Below are 16,084 nucleotides of genomic sequence, written 5' to 3'. Positions count from 1 at the left end.
CTGCCTTTGGCTCAGGTCATGATCTCTCTGCTCAGCAGAGAGCCTACTTCCCCCCTCTCTCTTATCTGCCTGCTTGTGATCTCTCTCTCTGTGTGTCAAATAAATAAATAGATAAAATCTTTAAAAAAAAAAAGAATAAAATATATTCATTTTTACCCATCAAGTGATCCAGACCCCAAGCACTGTATCCACATACGGAGATTCCATTTGGCTAAAATGCGTATTTGAGGTCAAAATCAAGCACAGTTTTCTACACACATCATAGGTACTTAAAATCTAGGTTCCTGGGCGCCTGGGTGGCTCAGTGGGTTAAAAGCCTCTGCCTTCAGCTCGGGTCATGATCCCAGGGTCCTGGGATGGAGGCCCGCATTGGGCTCTCTGCTCAGTAGGGAGCCTGCTTCCCTCCACTCTCTGCCTACTTGTGATTTCTCTCTCTGTCAAATAAATAAATAAAAACTTAAAAAAAACCCTAGGTTCCCTTTAAAATACATAAAGGACCTGCATATTACAAAACTCTTTTATAACCATTTTTTCATTGGCAATCCTCAGGACAACCCTGTGAGGTGGAGAAGGCTCTTTGCAATACTAATGTTTTTTTTTCCCTTTATTCATGGGTTCCTCAGCATGGTTATAAATCACAAGCTTGCATCAGTTGCACTGAAATTATTGACATTTGTTCTCTACAGGAATTGAAACAATTTGAATACTACCTTGATTAAAATCTTAGTGCGTCAAAGGAAGTTAATTATATAGTGCCATGAAAGAGTTGCTATTTAACATAGCCCAACAAAATGACTGTTTCTCAAATGACCAGAAAGTAAATACTATTATCCTAATAGTGTCGTCAGTTGCCTGAAGAATCACAGGGGGTATCTATGCTGAAAAACCTGCTTGTTGAACCTCAGTTATTAGGTTACAAATGGAGCAAAAAAGTAAAAACTGATGGCCGAAATGCGATTGGGCAAAATATATGATACTTGGGAGTATGTGTGGAAGAGAAGGTCCATAACTGTGTTAATGAAACAAATTCACAGAGTTGTAATATTCTCCAAAACTTCCCATTCTTAAAGTATATTCCAGTCTCCCCACTGTGGAGAGATGCTTTCAGTCTATCCTCATGTATTTCCACTGTTACCTTCGGGGTTTATAACTATTCATGCCACATATAGTAACTAATATTAAAATTACACTAGTGGTGGTGAGAATGTCCCTGCAGCCTTCACGAGCCAACCTGCCTAAGCACATATTCCGAAAAGGATGTAACTGCTTAGAAGGGAACAAGTTGGTTAAGGAAATAAGAAGTGACATGCCATGCTTTCTACTGCAACACTTAAGGGTCTTTTCCCTCTTCTTGGGAATACAAGATAGAAGAGGGTCTCCCAAAAGCTACAATTCAACTCTTTCAGGAAAATGAAAACTTTCAGCATGTTTAAGTGCTAAACAAACTTACCCTTGTTTCTCATTTACCCAGGTGTCAACTCATAAAGACACACTCAAACATGGCCTTTGCTTGGATTTGACACACAAAAGGGCTGCCTTTTCGGAAGGGTCAGCACAATGTCATGGTTACCCTGCTAGACCTTAAGAGGGTGGGCGAGCATGAATGTGTCCAGTTGTCCTGAAGTTCCTAGAAATGAAACTCATATGTCAAACTACATTATCCCTTCTTAGGGCTTTAGATTTCAGGTGTCAAAATGAATGGTGAAAGGATCAGCAAACAGAAACCAAAGGTACCTTCCAGGAGGGACTTTGGTTCACTGTTGTATCCCCAAATTCTAGTCTAGAAGACTGAATAAACATACTCGTGAAGGGAGACCCCGGATTTGAATTTTCATTCTGCCCCGTCCCAGCTGTGAGACTTTGGATCAATTACCTAAATCATCTTGAAGGGTTGGTGGATGATGAAAAAAATATGTATTGCACAAAGCCCGGTATATTGGATGCTTATTACTTTCAGCCTTTAAAGGGAATGCATTGAAACCAGATGCTGAAAAACAGGTACCACTATCATTTCAAAAGGAGACTACTCCATAGAAAGCATTTTGCCTTAAGGCTTTCTGAGAGGGCCTCGACTATTCATGAAAGAATTTCTAGAACCCAGCTTTGAGAGTCATCTGAAGCTGTTATTTATGTGGTGTTGCTCCAGCCTGAGTATTTTCAAAATGAACAAGCGAAGCCAATTTCATCTATTTATATCTGAGGATATGAAAATGAAACAATAAATGAAAAGGGTGCATGTTTTTCAAAACCATTTTGTCCTCACTTGTTCTGATGAGTGCCAACAGATTCTTTGAGAATCTTATAAATGCTAGAGAACCTCTTCCCAGGAAAATAAGTGTGCACAAGTGCACACACACACACAGCACATGGCACACACATACTTGTCAACACACACACACACACATACATTTTAGGCAACAGAGTATTCCCAACTCCTCCCAGTTTATCTATAAAGCAAGAAGTTAGGAATTACTGAACTTAATAATAAGTGTTTGGGTTTACATGGAGATAGATGTAGAATACACATATATATTTTTTACATCTATCACATATATGCAAATATTTGATGACTATTTCAATAATTCTTAAATCTTGTACGGCACACAAGTCTCTCTTTACTCCGATATATGAAATCGCCAGTAACCAAATTCTAGGAACTGGGTAAGCTCACATTGACCTGACAGGTGTTACTGTATTCTGCAAACCCCTATTTACCTGAAGTAGTTTTACAATTTCTACATGTCTATAGCAGGGTAGAATTTAATATGACAGCTTGGCTCAGTGGGGATTATAGACAGTTTCTAGTGGAGCCCGTGTCTGGAGGACTAAGGCAATCAGCCAACGAGTTCACTCATCTCTTAACCTAACAGCATGAACTTTAGCAATGTTCTTTTCACCATCACTAGGTCTCATTCTCAGCCAGGGTCTGCCTGTCCCAGGAGCCCTAGTATTCCATGAAAGGCAGGAACGACATAACTTTGTAGTGGCCACCCTGATCTTTGAGATGAGCAATTTTTACCACAAGTGTATTTTACAGTTCAGCTAATAGCTTCATAGGGATTACATAAGCATTTTAATACGAATTAACAATAGAGAAGACACAGCTCACATTTCAAATTGAGAAAAATACTTGACTGCAACACTTGCTACAGTATTTGCTAGTCTATGAATTTTACTATTCTAATTGAGCTTTAGGAAAGAAAAAGGAACGAGGAAAAGAGATGTTAGGCCCAAAAGAACCTTCGAATTTCAGGACTTAAACTGAGTTTTGTGAGTTTGAGCCCCACACTGGGCATAGCGATTACTTAAAAACGAAATCTTCAAAAATAAAAGAAGGTTATGATATGTTTCCTTTAAAGGGCCCAGAGAAATGATTAAAGATAGAGATCCATCTGCAAATTTCTCCATTCAGTAAAAACATGAATTTGAATAAGTAAAGGCCTAGGACAACCAAGAGTTTCCTTTTTTTGTCCTTTAGCAATCTGACATTTTATCTTTGCTAGAAATTTTCAGCTGGGCAATTACTTTGGTTTTTTATTGTGTTTATTTCTGAATTTAGGGGTGGAGGGTACCCACAAATGGCCAAATTCTCTTTCCAATTGCAAAAGTACTGGCATCTTATTGACATGGTCCACATTTCAGCTTTGTTTTCTATGCCATAACTGAAAAATGGATGATTTCTCTTTCCTTTTTTCCTTTGATCTCTGGTTTCACAACTATTCCCTGAAACTTTAAGTCTCTATGGTGTTTAGAAGAGCTGTGGGGTCTTAATTCTGCAGGTTCACAAACGTTCTTCCTTCCGTCTGGTATCATGTTGCCTTCACCTGCCTTCTCCCTCCCTTCCTTCCTTCTGGCGGCAATGTTAAGGCTCATGGTTGTGATACCATTGAATGTGGCTTATGTGGAAACTGCCTCGGGTAGGCTCGGGAAATCTCAGGGACCTTCTGCAGGGCCACAGTGGGAGATGGAGCCTTCTAGACAAAGACGCTGAAGAGAGGGAACTCAGCCTGATTGGGCTGCAGCAGATCGATCAGAAAGCACACCGTCCCGGAGAATCCCTCATACAAGCTGTATATACTTTCAAGGACACGAGAGCCGGCCTTGAATTCCTCCGTAAATAAAAACTCAGCAAACCTATGAGAAGAAGAAGAACATATGAACAGTTTTAACACGAGGGTTTCCAGATTATTGGCCTTGAGTTGCTTAATATTTTAAGAAAGACTTTTTCTCTGTTTAAAAAAAAAGAGAGAGAAGAAAATCTGTTATATAACAGTGTGTGTTTCACAACAAAATGTGTTGACAAGCAAATTCAACTACTGTCAGAGTTTGCAAAGCAAAGCAGTTTGGTATTTTCTGTGGATTTCATTCCTTCTGCCATTCGATAATTAAAAGTAAAAGAGACAGATAAATAACCATATTTTTATTTACTTGGAATAGAAGCAAACTGATGTATGACTGTTCCTTTAAAAGAGTAAATATGCTGTGTTTCTGCAGTCGTATCATTTCTGAGCTAGGTTTCATTTATATGTGACAGAGAGCAGAGACTATGAAAATAAATGGGCAAGATTTTATACAATCTGTGCTTTGGGCAAACAAAGGAATAAGATGAATGGGAAAAGGCGAGCAACATTTTATAATCATGACATCAAATAGCAAACTCAGCTACAAGATAGATTATTTTTAGGACATCTGCCTTAAATCACTAGCCTCCAGATTCTCAATGAAAGATCCTTTTTCTTCTACCTGTATTTGCCACAAATCCTATTCAAATTCTTTACAATGAGTAACATTTATAGTACTTTAGAGCTTTGAAAGTGTTGTGACCTGTGTTCTGTCTTTTCGGACCTGCTTTGTTGGTTTCTGTTAATGATGCAATCACCCAATTCAGAGGAACTCACAGATGGGTAAGGCCTGAGAGCTGATACTGCCATAAATTTAATTATTGCTACTGTGTGAGTGTGTGTGTGTGTGTGTGTGTGTGAGTGTGTGTGTGGGGAGTCCCATGAAGAATAATTACTTATTTGATCTTTTTAGGGCTCTTGGATTTATCAACAGCAGCTTAAAATAAGTCAGCAGGAAACATATTGCAATTCTGTTTGGTACAATTTTTCTATCAACTGTTTTCCTGAATATGCAACAATTTTTAAATGGAGTTTAAAATTTTCAATAGTAGAATGATGATGTCTCTTGAGAGTTAATTCGAAATTTGTCATTATGCCATGAAACTTCAAAGTATAGCTTCGAGGAGCCATAAGCTTTCCGGTGCCATGGATCATTTCACAGTCTGTACTCCTCCCAGAAAAAAAGTCTTCAAATACAGAAAATAAAACACACAGGATTCCCAAGGAAATTAGTTCTATCGAGGCACAGTTAGCAAAAGTTGTAAAACCAAATTTGTGAAATAATAATATATGGATTCTTCATTAACACATTAAAGCACAAGATCTAGCAGTGAGTCTAATAACTGCTGACATTTTTAGTAGTTACGAGAGTCAAATATATTTCATAATATCTGCAACAAGAGCAATACGGCATGAGAATAGCTGTGACTTCTACTGGTGAGAGTCACGGCTAGCGCTAATTCTCCTGTGGCTTATTACCCATGTCCAGAATTGAAGGTAATGCTCCTTTTCAGTTCGAAATATAATGCTCTTCTCAAGTAAATTCACAAGCCCTAGATTACGAAGCCCTGGTAGAGCAGAAAGAGGAAGGGCTTTGGAGCTGAGATCCCCAACTCTGATAATTTCATGTTATATGACCTTTGGCAAATTTCTTAATCTGACTTTAAAATGGTGAAGTTGCAGAGTTGTGTAAGATGACCTGTAAAGATTAAAGATACCATATATTAGGCTCTGAGCATATGGCAAGCATCTGATATATGGTAAATATCGTTTTTCACATAAACATAGTGGAATGTTTGTAAAACGGAGACAACCATTCCACCGTACCTGAAAAGAAACCCATAGTTAATTTTGCTCTTTCTCCTCCTGACCCTTCCCCCCCAAGCTTTGATTTATTTAGCACATTATTGAAATTATAGTCTGTATAATATTTAGTATCCTACATTTTACTTGAACGTAGTATGATAAACATTTTTTGCACTTTTCAAAATAATTTCTAAATGATATATAGCATTTTATAAGAGTAAATAGACCAGCAATATATGGGAATAGCAGTTTCATTGTGTTCTGACGGGTATAGTGTGTTATCCCATTCAAGTGAAAATGACTAACGGAATTTGAATTAAAAAAAGATAAACAAGATGAAAATGATTGTTCCCCAAATCTACCCAGTGATGCAAAATTCAAGCTAGCAAATTCATTTTTCTAAAAACTGCTGTCAAAATAGAAGTCAGAATGGTAATTCTAGAACTAAAAAGAACTATAGACACTGAGAACATTACATATCAAAACCTATTGATTAGACAAGAATTGAACTCTGGAAAATTCATTCATCTGAGAATTTCATTATTGTTATTATCAGAAAGATGTAAGGTAGTCTCATGAAGCATTTTTTTAATAGTAGAAAATACAAAAGGAAAGAAACACTAGAAAAAATAAAGGCAGAAAGTTTCTATGAATTAAGAAGCAAATGAAGCACAAAAAGAATCAATAAACAAAACCAAAAGCCAGTTCCTTGAAAGGATGAGTGACATAGACAAAATGCTGGTGTCTGACCAAAAAGGAAAACCATTAGGAATGCAAAAAGGTACATAATCACAGGCATGGGAAATTTAAAATACCATGAAACTACACTGTTAAGGTTTTACATCAAACATTTGAAAATCCATATGAACTAAAAGCTTTTATAGAAATATATTCACTACAAAAATTAATTCAAGAAGAGGCAGAAACCCTAAATAATTAAATATGATGGAAGAAACTGAAACCATTATCAACTATTTTTCTGCAACTATAAATTTCAACCGGTGACCAAGTAATGTTTATTACAGGAAGGCACATATTGTCTGACATTAGTGTTTTAGGAACTGCCAAAATTTGGGAAGTTTCCCCAGTTTGGGCCATAGAATATTTAACTTTGAATTACAATAAAATGGAAATTTCAGTACACTAAAGCAATTAAATGCGATGTCCCGCAAATATTCAAATATGACCTGCACATTTTCGGGCTCTACCTGGAAGTGAGAAACGGAACCTGTCTGAAGGGCCCTGGGCCCCAGAACCTCATAACTAAAACTGTAAACTAGGATGGGTCTGCCAGAAAAATAGAGGGGTTGTTTTGGTCCTTTTTTACTAGGCTTTCTAGGGCCTGACAATCTCTGAGGAAACCAGTCCCAAAGGTGATACTGCATTAGTCTAGACAGAATTCAAAAGGACTTTCTTTTTCTACCTTTGGGAAATAAAGGGTCAGGCTGCAACCAAACAGATTAGGGAGCCATGAATGAAAATATGTTAAAGGAATTCCTGAACAATGAAGCTCCAAATGGAGGCCTGACATATGTTAGTATTTTTCCTTCAGTTCCTACTGGCAAAAGTCATAAAGGGTATTTCATATATATATATATATATATATTTCACCTGGAAAAAATATATGTATACGTGTGTGTGTGTGTATATATGTGTGTGTGTGCATACACACACACACACACATATATATATACACACTGAATATTAGCTAAGTTGGCTTGGGAAAACCTTTGTGAGAAAATGACTTTAGAGTGAAGGTCTGAATGAATTCAGGTGCCTAGGAAAGGGAGCATTATAGGTGGGGGAACCAAAACTTCTAAGACTGTGAGGTAGGTTGCACTTGGCACCTTAAAAGAACCAACAGGAAACCACTGTGGTAGAAAGAACTAGGTGGAAAAAAGTAGACGATGACATCACAGAAGCAACGGGAGGCAAGATCCTGTAGCGCCTTTTGTTCAGAGGACAGACTTCGGCTTTTACTCTGAGTCATATGGGAAGCCACTGGATTTTCCTAAACAGAGGAGTGTCATAATCTGACATGATATACATCCTAAGAAGCAAATTTCAAAGGTCATGGTGAAACATGGAAGCATTCTTAATAAAATCATCATTACTATTGCCTCCATTAATGAACATTTTTATGGAGATTCCAACCCATGCAATGAGGGAGGTGGGGGAGAATACAAAGGAAGAAGCAAGAAACAAAATTGTAATTATTTGCAAATATGTTCATCTATTTAGAAAACCCAATGGACTCTAATGAAAATCTAATATAAACAGTAATGGAGTTCAGAAAGATGGCCAGATATATCATGACATCTATCAAAACTAAGACATTTATAACAATGCAGATTTCTAGGAAAGAAGTGCATCTTAGCTTGCTAAACTGCAATAAAGATTGTGCTCACAAACCTGGAAACATAAAATACCTAGGAAGAAAATTAACAAGAAACATGCAAGAGCTTCTTCATAAGATGAAAACCTTACCAAATGACATTTCTAAAAACTTAAATAAAGGGAAAACATACCACATTCCTGGATAGGAAAACAATATTCTAAAGATGTTAATTCTCCCTAAAGTAACATATAAATTTATTGAAATTCCAATCAGATGGCCACAGAATTTTTTTAAATCTGAAAACTGATTCTAAAATACAATGGGAAGGGGGCACCTGGGTGGCTCAGTGGGTTAAAGCCTCTGCCTTCGGCTCAGGTCATGATCTCAGGTCCTGGGATCGAGTCCCGCATTGGGCTCTCTGCTCAGCGGGGACCCTGCTTCCCCCTCTCTCTCTGACTGCTTCTCTGCCTACTTGTGATCTGCCTGTCAAATAAATAAATAAAATATTTAAAAACAATAATAATAAAATAAAATACAATGGGAAGAATGAATGAGAGAAAATGAATAATAAAATATGGCAAGTCCAGAAACAAACATTTATATAAATTGCTTATGATAAATTTGACATTTCAAATCATTGGGGTAATTCGTCAATAGATATTATTGGAACGTTTTGTTTTTTCATTAAAAAACACAAAGACAGATACCCAGATAACACCATTAGAAAAAATAAGTTCTAGATTAATCAAAGATTTGAAAGTTAAGGTAACTTTTGAGTGGGTGGGACAAATGGGTGAAGGAGGTATAAATTTTATTTTTGTGAAAAGTTAAAATCACAAAGGTACTAAAAGTCAAGTAAATTGATGTTTTTGTAATCTTGGAGTGGGAATGGTCTTTTTAAGTATAACACAAAATCCAGAAATCTTGAAAGTTTAACAAGAAAAATACTCAAAATTTTGGTCTGGCAAAAGACCACAAGCTAAGTTGAAAGAGAAATGGCAACATAGGAAAATGTTCACAGCATATATTGTAACAGAGAGTTACAGTCCTCAAGCTAAGCATCACAATAGGATAAAAATAGGCAAAAGATGGGATGCCTGGGTGGCTCAGTTGGTTAAGCAGCTGCCTGCGGCCCAGGTCATGATCCCAGGGTCCTGGGATTGAGTCCCGCGTCGGGCTCCTTGCTCCGCAGGGAGCCTGCTTCTCCCTTTACCACTCTGTCTGCCTGTGCTCACTCTCTCTCTCTCTCTCTGACAAATAAACAAATAAAATCTTTAAAAAAAATGGGCAAAAGATAAAAACAGGCCAGGAATAACAATGGGTCTAATGACTTCAATTCTAAAATTTCTGTGACAAGAAATGCTTGCACAAGAACACAGAAATGTATGTACTAGATATCTGGGACAATTTTGTTCGTTATCTGTAAAGATCACACAGGTACCAAGTGTTCATTACTTAAAGACTGGTGAAATTAATCATGGTACATCTATAATGAATAACTGTACAGTCATTTAAACAATGAGCTAGATCTATAGAAACTGAAATGAAGGATGTCCCTTGGAAATTGTTAATTTAAAATCATTAGCTGTAAATAGCATGTATAGTACTATTATATATACATAATAGTAGGATCTTATTAATATTTATATATATACATGGTTATATATGCATAGATATATGGACATGCATTTATGCATTGAGAAATGTCTCAAGTGATAGAACTCTAATTTTTAGTAATAATAACAGTGAACACTTACATTGCAGTTTTGTGTCAGATACTGTTCTAAATGAGGACATTATGCTAAGTGAACTAAGCAGGTTACAAAAAAGACAAATACTGCATGGTAACACTTATATGAGGTATCTATACTAGCCAAATTCGTAGAAGTCAAGAATAGAATGGTGGTAGCCAGACACTGGAGACAGAGGGGGAAAACAGAAAGTTGTTGCTCAATGGTTATAAAAGTTTCAGCTGTGCAAGGTGAATGAGTTCTAGAGATCTACTGTACAACACTGCCTACAGCTAACACTTAAAAGTATGTTAAGAGGGGGGGCGCCTGGAGGGCACAGTCAGTTAAGCATTCGACTCTTGGTTTTGGCTCAGGTCATGATCTCGGAGTTGTGGGTTCAAGCCCTGCACGGGGCTCCGCATTCAGTGCAGAGTCTGCTTAAGATTCTATCCCTCTCCCTCTGCCCCTCCTGCTCGTGCTCTCTCTCTCTCTCTCTCAAATACATAAATACATATTTAAAGAAAAGGTTAAGAGGACAGATATCATGTGAAATATTCTTACTACAATAGAAAACAATCTCAAATATACATACCCTTTGGCCCAGCAATGCCATTTCTAGGGCTTTATCTTTCAGATGGACCCATACATGGGCAAAATGATATATATACAAGGTTATTCATGACAGCATGATTCGTAACGTAAAATATTGGAAATAATGCACATATCCTTCTACAAGGACTTGGTAACTAAACTCTGGGTTATTCGTACAATGTAATATTACACAACAATAACAGTGAAGAGTTGCTCATGTGCTGATTTAGGGTGACTGCTCAGATAGCAAGGTGCTACCACTTGTATAAAAAAAAGAGGGACAAAACTTCAGATATACAGCCCGCCTATTCACTTGTATATACATACACACTGGATCTCTGAAAGGAGAACTAAGAAAGTGGTAACACTGTCACCTCGAAAGAGAAGCACATTGCTAGAGTGCACAGTTGACGCATTTTTCACTTTCTAAACCATGGGACTCTATCACCTATTCAGAACATGAATTCGATTCACGTTTAGGAAAAAAACAAAGAACAATCCACGCGATGATCAGCTGACCTTTGCGCCCGGTAGATGTATTTGGAGTTTCCGGTGAGACGGTAGAGCAGCAGGAAGACGTAAGCACTTCCAGCCACACCGTGGCAAATCCCCGGTCCCTTCTTCAGCAGGCCCTTCTGCCACGTAAGTTCCCCACACCGGATACACGTGTCCAGGTACTGTGGTTTTTTGGAAACCAGATAAGCTTTGGCAAACAGATAGGCAATTCCTGTGAAAACATTGGAGATATCAGAGGTGACTTTGGAGCCTTATGCTACGGAGAACTTCTCCAACACTCTGTAAAAGGCTCACACATCACCAGTGTCGAACACCCATTCTAATCTGGTGGGTCTGAGGTGAAGCCTGAGATTCTGTTTTTCTAACAAGCGCCCTTCCGGGAACCACGTTTTCATTAACAGCACTCTAGAATCTTCTAGTCTTATTTTACCTGTGAGATTTAGTTGTTTGAATTGTATCATGGTATTGGCCCCCAGAGACAGAGCAACAAGTACAAAGAGTGATACAACCCATAATTGACAAACGGGTTAAGATTTAACGATGGATACTCTGCTAAGCATTCTGCATATCTGGCTATTTGAAATGGCTAAGAGTTTATACAGTCTGCCTATGCCCCCTCAGAGGTTCGGCATTTCTAATGTTAACGTGCTTATAACTATACACATTTTCTTCAGACAAAACTGGGAGTCCTTCCAGAAAAAACAATGATCCCAAACGACCTGGCCAAGACTTCTACTCCAGCCATGGAGCGAGTCCTTCCCTACTTGATTGTTCCAAAGGAAGACATCTGCCTTCCAAACCCCTCAGCAGAGGCAATCTCAATTACACAGGCGGGAACAGAAACAAGAGGAGCAACAGCTATTCATGAAAATGAGTTCCCCCAAATTCCAGATGCTCATATTGAGAGAGGAGATTAGTAACACCAGATCTCTCCGTCTCCCGCACGGCCTCTACCTCTCTCCTACATAAAGTGGGAAAGACTGGAATTTAGCAGGCGTAAGCTCATCCATCAGGGTTATCTTGGCCTCTCACTGTCTTTCCAAACCAGGCTATTTTACAACTCTGTGGAGACAGAAATTACCTTGTAGACAACTGATAGTAATGTAAATAATTCCTATTCCTAGAAAATCGCATTCTCTCTGGGAGAGGTGGTTTTGACTTCCCTCAGCCTTTGCGGTAGCAGCTGGTTTTGCATTTAGTAAGCAAATCCACGGTAGGTCTGCACTCCTAATGGCCCATAAATATGTCTGCTCCTGGAATTTTACTTTGAAACCAGCTGTAACACCTTTCCGGTTCCTTCATTAATTAATGAGCTAAATAAAATTGTTGACCTATGCTTACTTTATGTTTGTATGAGTCATGATTGTGTTCTCTTTTAGAATTTATTCTCTAGGGCGCCTGGGTGGCTCAGTGGGTTAAAGCCTCTGCCTTCAGCTCAGGTCATGATCCCAGGGTCCTGGGATCGAGGCCCGCATCAGGCTCTCTGCTCAGCGGGGAGCCTGCATCCTCCTCTCTCTCTGCCTGCCTGTCTGCCTACTTGTGATCTCTCTCTCTCTGTCAAATAAATAAATAAAATCTTTAAAAAAAAAAAAAAAGAATTTATTCTCTAACACTTCCTATGATTAACACATAACCAGAAGCTCTCCTCCGCCAAGGCTTTCCAGTCAACTACTGACAATGGTCACCTATAGCCTATTGTCCTTCCTCAGTTCTAGAAACGAAGTGTCTTCCACAAGCTAAAAGAAGATTTTAAAAGAATTGAACTTAGTTAATTACACATTTATTCATTCACTGTATCCACTCATTTTTAAGTGATCATTGATTACTGCATACATAGCCCTAAGCAGGACTTGTTTCATGGGCATGTGACCTGTATAGTCTCCAAGGGTCTCCAGAAGACCTCAAGCTGGGTTTAATACTCTGCTGTTACCATCTTGAAATTAATAATTGTTTTTTTTAAAGAAGGCTGCATTTTCACTTTGCACCAGGCCCCCCCAAATTATGTAACCAGTCCTGGCCTTGGGTTCTATGAAGTAAATGCTAAACAAGATTCCTGACCTTCAGGAAGGTACTGTCTAGAAAGGGAGAGAAAAATTTGTGCATGTGAGCGATACATCATAGGACATATAGTTCATGATGCTGTTGGAGCCTAAATTGAATGATGTTGTCAATAACCCTACAGGGATCAAAAAAGTGGAAGTTCCCTGAGGGAGAGAGTTGGGGAGAAGCCTGGGATAGAAGCAGGGCTTTCTTTAGGACTTTGCAGGATGCATAGGAAACTCTAGGCCCAAAATGAGTTAGAGAGAGCATTCTAGGCATCAGGATCAACAAGGGCAAAGATTTGGAGACACGGCACACAATCCACATGAAGACCAGTAGAGCAGTGTTGTAACCAACAGGACAGGGAGATGGAAGTGTGGATTGGGTTCACGTTATGGATGGTTTTACAAGTCCACTTAGGCAGCATGGACTGTATTCTGTGGGCAGTAGGGAACCAGTGGGAGGGATTTTGTTGTAGATTCGTTGGTTTTTATTTTTATTGATGTGGTTAGTATTAGAGAAAATGTCCCACGCTGGTGTCAAGAGAGACCTAAACAAGCACAATGGGGTAACTATGAGATGATCATGTTGTCAGAAAGATGGCAAAGAGGCTAATAAAAGGCTCAAAGGATGTGGTCGTTGTTTAGATAGTAACTGAGCACCTACTGTATACCAGGTACAGTAGTAGGTGCTAAGGTTTAAAAAAAAACCCTTCCCTTCATAGTGCTTATGATCTAACTAGAGGCACTAAGTTATCTGAGGGGAAGTAGAGCTGTCATGGAACACACAAGAAGGCTCCTAACCCACCCCTAGAGGTAGGAAAGGCCCACTAGGGGGAGTGACACCATCTGGCCTATCAAAGATGAGGAGGATTTCGCCAGGTGAACTGGGAGCCCTTGGTGCTCTGCTGGATTGCCTCTACCTTACCTGCAGGTGCCCCATTTCCCAGATGCTACAAGTTGGCTACTAATAAAGCTCTCAGCTGCCCTCTTCTTGGGAGATTTGCACTCAGCCAAAGGAGAGGCTATGCTATAAGCCCACCTCCCCAGGCGATTTCAGCCAAAGACTGGCTAACACGGGGAGACCAAAGGTCAGCTCCCCTGCCTCAGGATGGACCAACTCTGAGGTGTCATCTGTGCCTCTTAGCATCCACTCAGAAGCCAGGTGAAGCTAGTCTCCAGTTGAGGTACGAAGAGCCCTCTGTGACCCTCTGTTCCCCTTCCTTTTCTATGTAGTTCCAAGCCTCTGACTGACTTTTCTTGGAATAATCTTCCCAACTTTCTGGCCCTGGCCAACTCACCTCAGGCATCACTGCCTCCAGGAAGCCTTTCCTAAACCTGGAGGGGTACCAGGAATCCCTTTTCTGAGTTCCCATCATTCCCTATACAAACCTGAGCACTTACACAATATCATATTACAATTATGTTTCTATTCCCCTAGAATAGTGCAAATTACCCACGGGCGGGAACTCTATTTTGTTCACCTTTGCTCCCCTCGTCTACAGCCTGGTGTTTGACATGGCAAGGGCTCCACAAACACCTGCTGGCTTTATAACATCTCATTTCTCATCCCAGCACAGGCTGACACCGCAGCGGAGACGAGGTGTGGAAGCAAGAAGGGCTGATAGGGTCCGATGGCTGTGCCAGGCCATTAGCCCAAGGCAGCTTAAAAGCTATCGATCCTATGGTTCTGGCCAGAGACAAAGGACCTTTCCTGCAGCCTGAATCACACAATGGTACATGGAAAGGACCTTGAAAGACTTCTAAACCCCTTGTCTTCTAACCTGACCTACTGAAATCCATAATAAGGCTGCTTAATCTAAAAGGAAGGAATGTTGGGTTTCTTTGCTTTTGATAGGAACTGTGTCATTTTGTCATCAGAACACTGGTTATTGTGCACTGATAAGAAACCCAAGTCAGCAACGATACACATGTTTACCAAACGCTGGGAAAAGAAATTATTACTTAAGAAGTATGGTTTGAGAAGCTAAGCCTGTGAAAGTTCGCAACCTAGCAAAGCCTCGTGACAGCTCTACTCGGTACGCGTAGTTTGAACAGATTGGAGCATCACCGCATAGGTCCGATCTGGGTCCGTCATTTCAATGAGACCCGCATCGTACGGTGTGCGACAACCCTTAGTGACCAATGACACCCACCCTGGAGAAGCCCTTGTTCTCTAGTCAAAGTCACATACCCAGGAGCCCTTGTGAAATGATTTTAAAAACTAGCCACACCTGTGTTTCACACAGCGGAAAGGAAATGCACAGTCAGTGTTACCACGGTAATGATGTAACATAACGCAACCCAGAGTTTATTTTAGCCGTGGCATTTGTTTAATGATTTGGTTAATGGCTCTCATCCTGTATTTCAGAATCATTAAGGCTATGAAGAGGTCAGATGGATCTGCCTGCTATACTTCGGTGCATTTAGTGAGAAAAACGAGACGCTACACCGGTTATTTCTAATTTCTAAATGCGAGGCATCTGCGGATCTTTCGGGGCGTGTCCGTCAGGAGGGGCAAGTGTCCACAGGATGAAGGGGATCTGCAGTGATCAAAAGACTGACTTTCACCGCTCCGTCTCCACACACTCGTTTCACAGATGAAGAAACAAAGCCACGAAAGGCACAAAGTGGTTTTCTCAAGGTCATTTAGTGGTTAGCGTTGGAGCTACGATTAGAACCCAAAGTTATTAACCTCGAGGCAAGAACTATTTCCATACTGCCTACATGATAACGAGGGCTGTCACCTATAGAGGTGGGGTGAAGAACCAGTCGATAGGAAACAATTATAGGGGGAGATCAGATAGAGCTGATGAAGTTCCACATTTGCATTATCTCCCGCAGGTTTTTATTCACGGAACCAGTCTGCTGCCCCAAACCATCCGCGCTGTTCATAAATCTACTCTCAAAAAATGTTTCCCACCATCAAGTGAAAATGATTTT

The 16,084-nt window shown here is 39.7% G+C and overlaps 1 protein-coding gene across 1 annotated transcript in view; it reads right to left on the bottom strand.

Moving 5' to 3' along the window:
- Nucleotides 1-2,393: 2,393 nt before the first annotated feature.
- Nucleotides 2,394-16,084, bottom strand: part of LANCL3 (LanC like 3) — a 102,397-nt gene continuing 88,706 nt past the window's right edge. Inside the window, exons 4-5 of the mRNA XM_032883138.1 lie at nucleotides 11,106-11,313; nucleotides 2,394-4,134 (exon numbers count right to left, since the gene is read on the bottom strand). Of these exons, the coding sequence (XP_032739029.1) occupies nucleotides 3,975-4,134; nucleotides 11,106-11,313 (368 nt within the window). The 3' untranslated portion in view covers nucleotides 2,394-3,974. The remainder of the gene's footprint in view (nucleotides 4,135-11,105; nucleotides 11,314-16,084) is intronic.

The sequence above is a fragment of the Lontra canadensis genome, unplaced genomic scaffold (assembly GCF_010015895.1).
Source record: "Lontra canadensis isolate GAN:19392208 unplaced genomic scaffold, GSC_riverotter_1.0 scaffold86, whole genome shotgun sequence".
Lineage (NCBI taxonomy): Eukaryota > Metazoa > Chordata > Mammalia > Carnivora > Mustelidae > Lontra > Lontra canadensis.
This window is presented reverse-complemented; position numbering and strand designations above follow the sequence as displayed.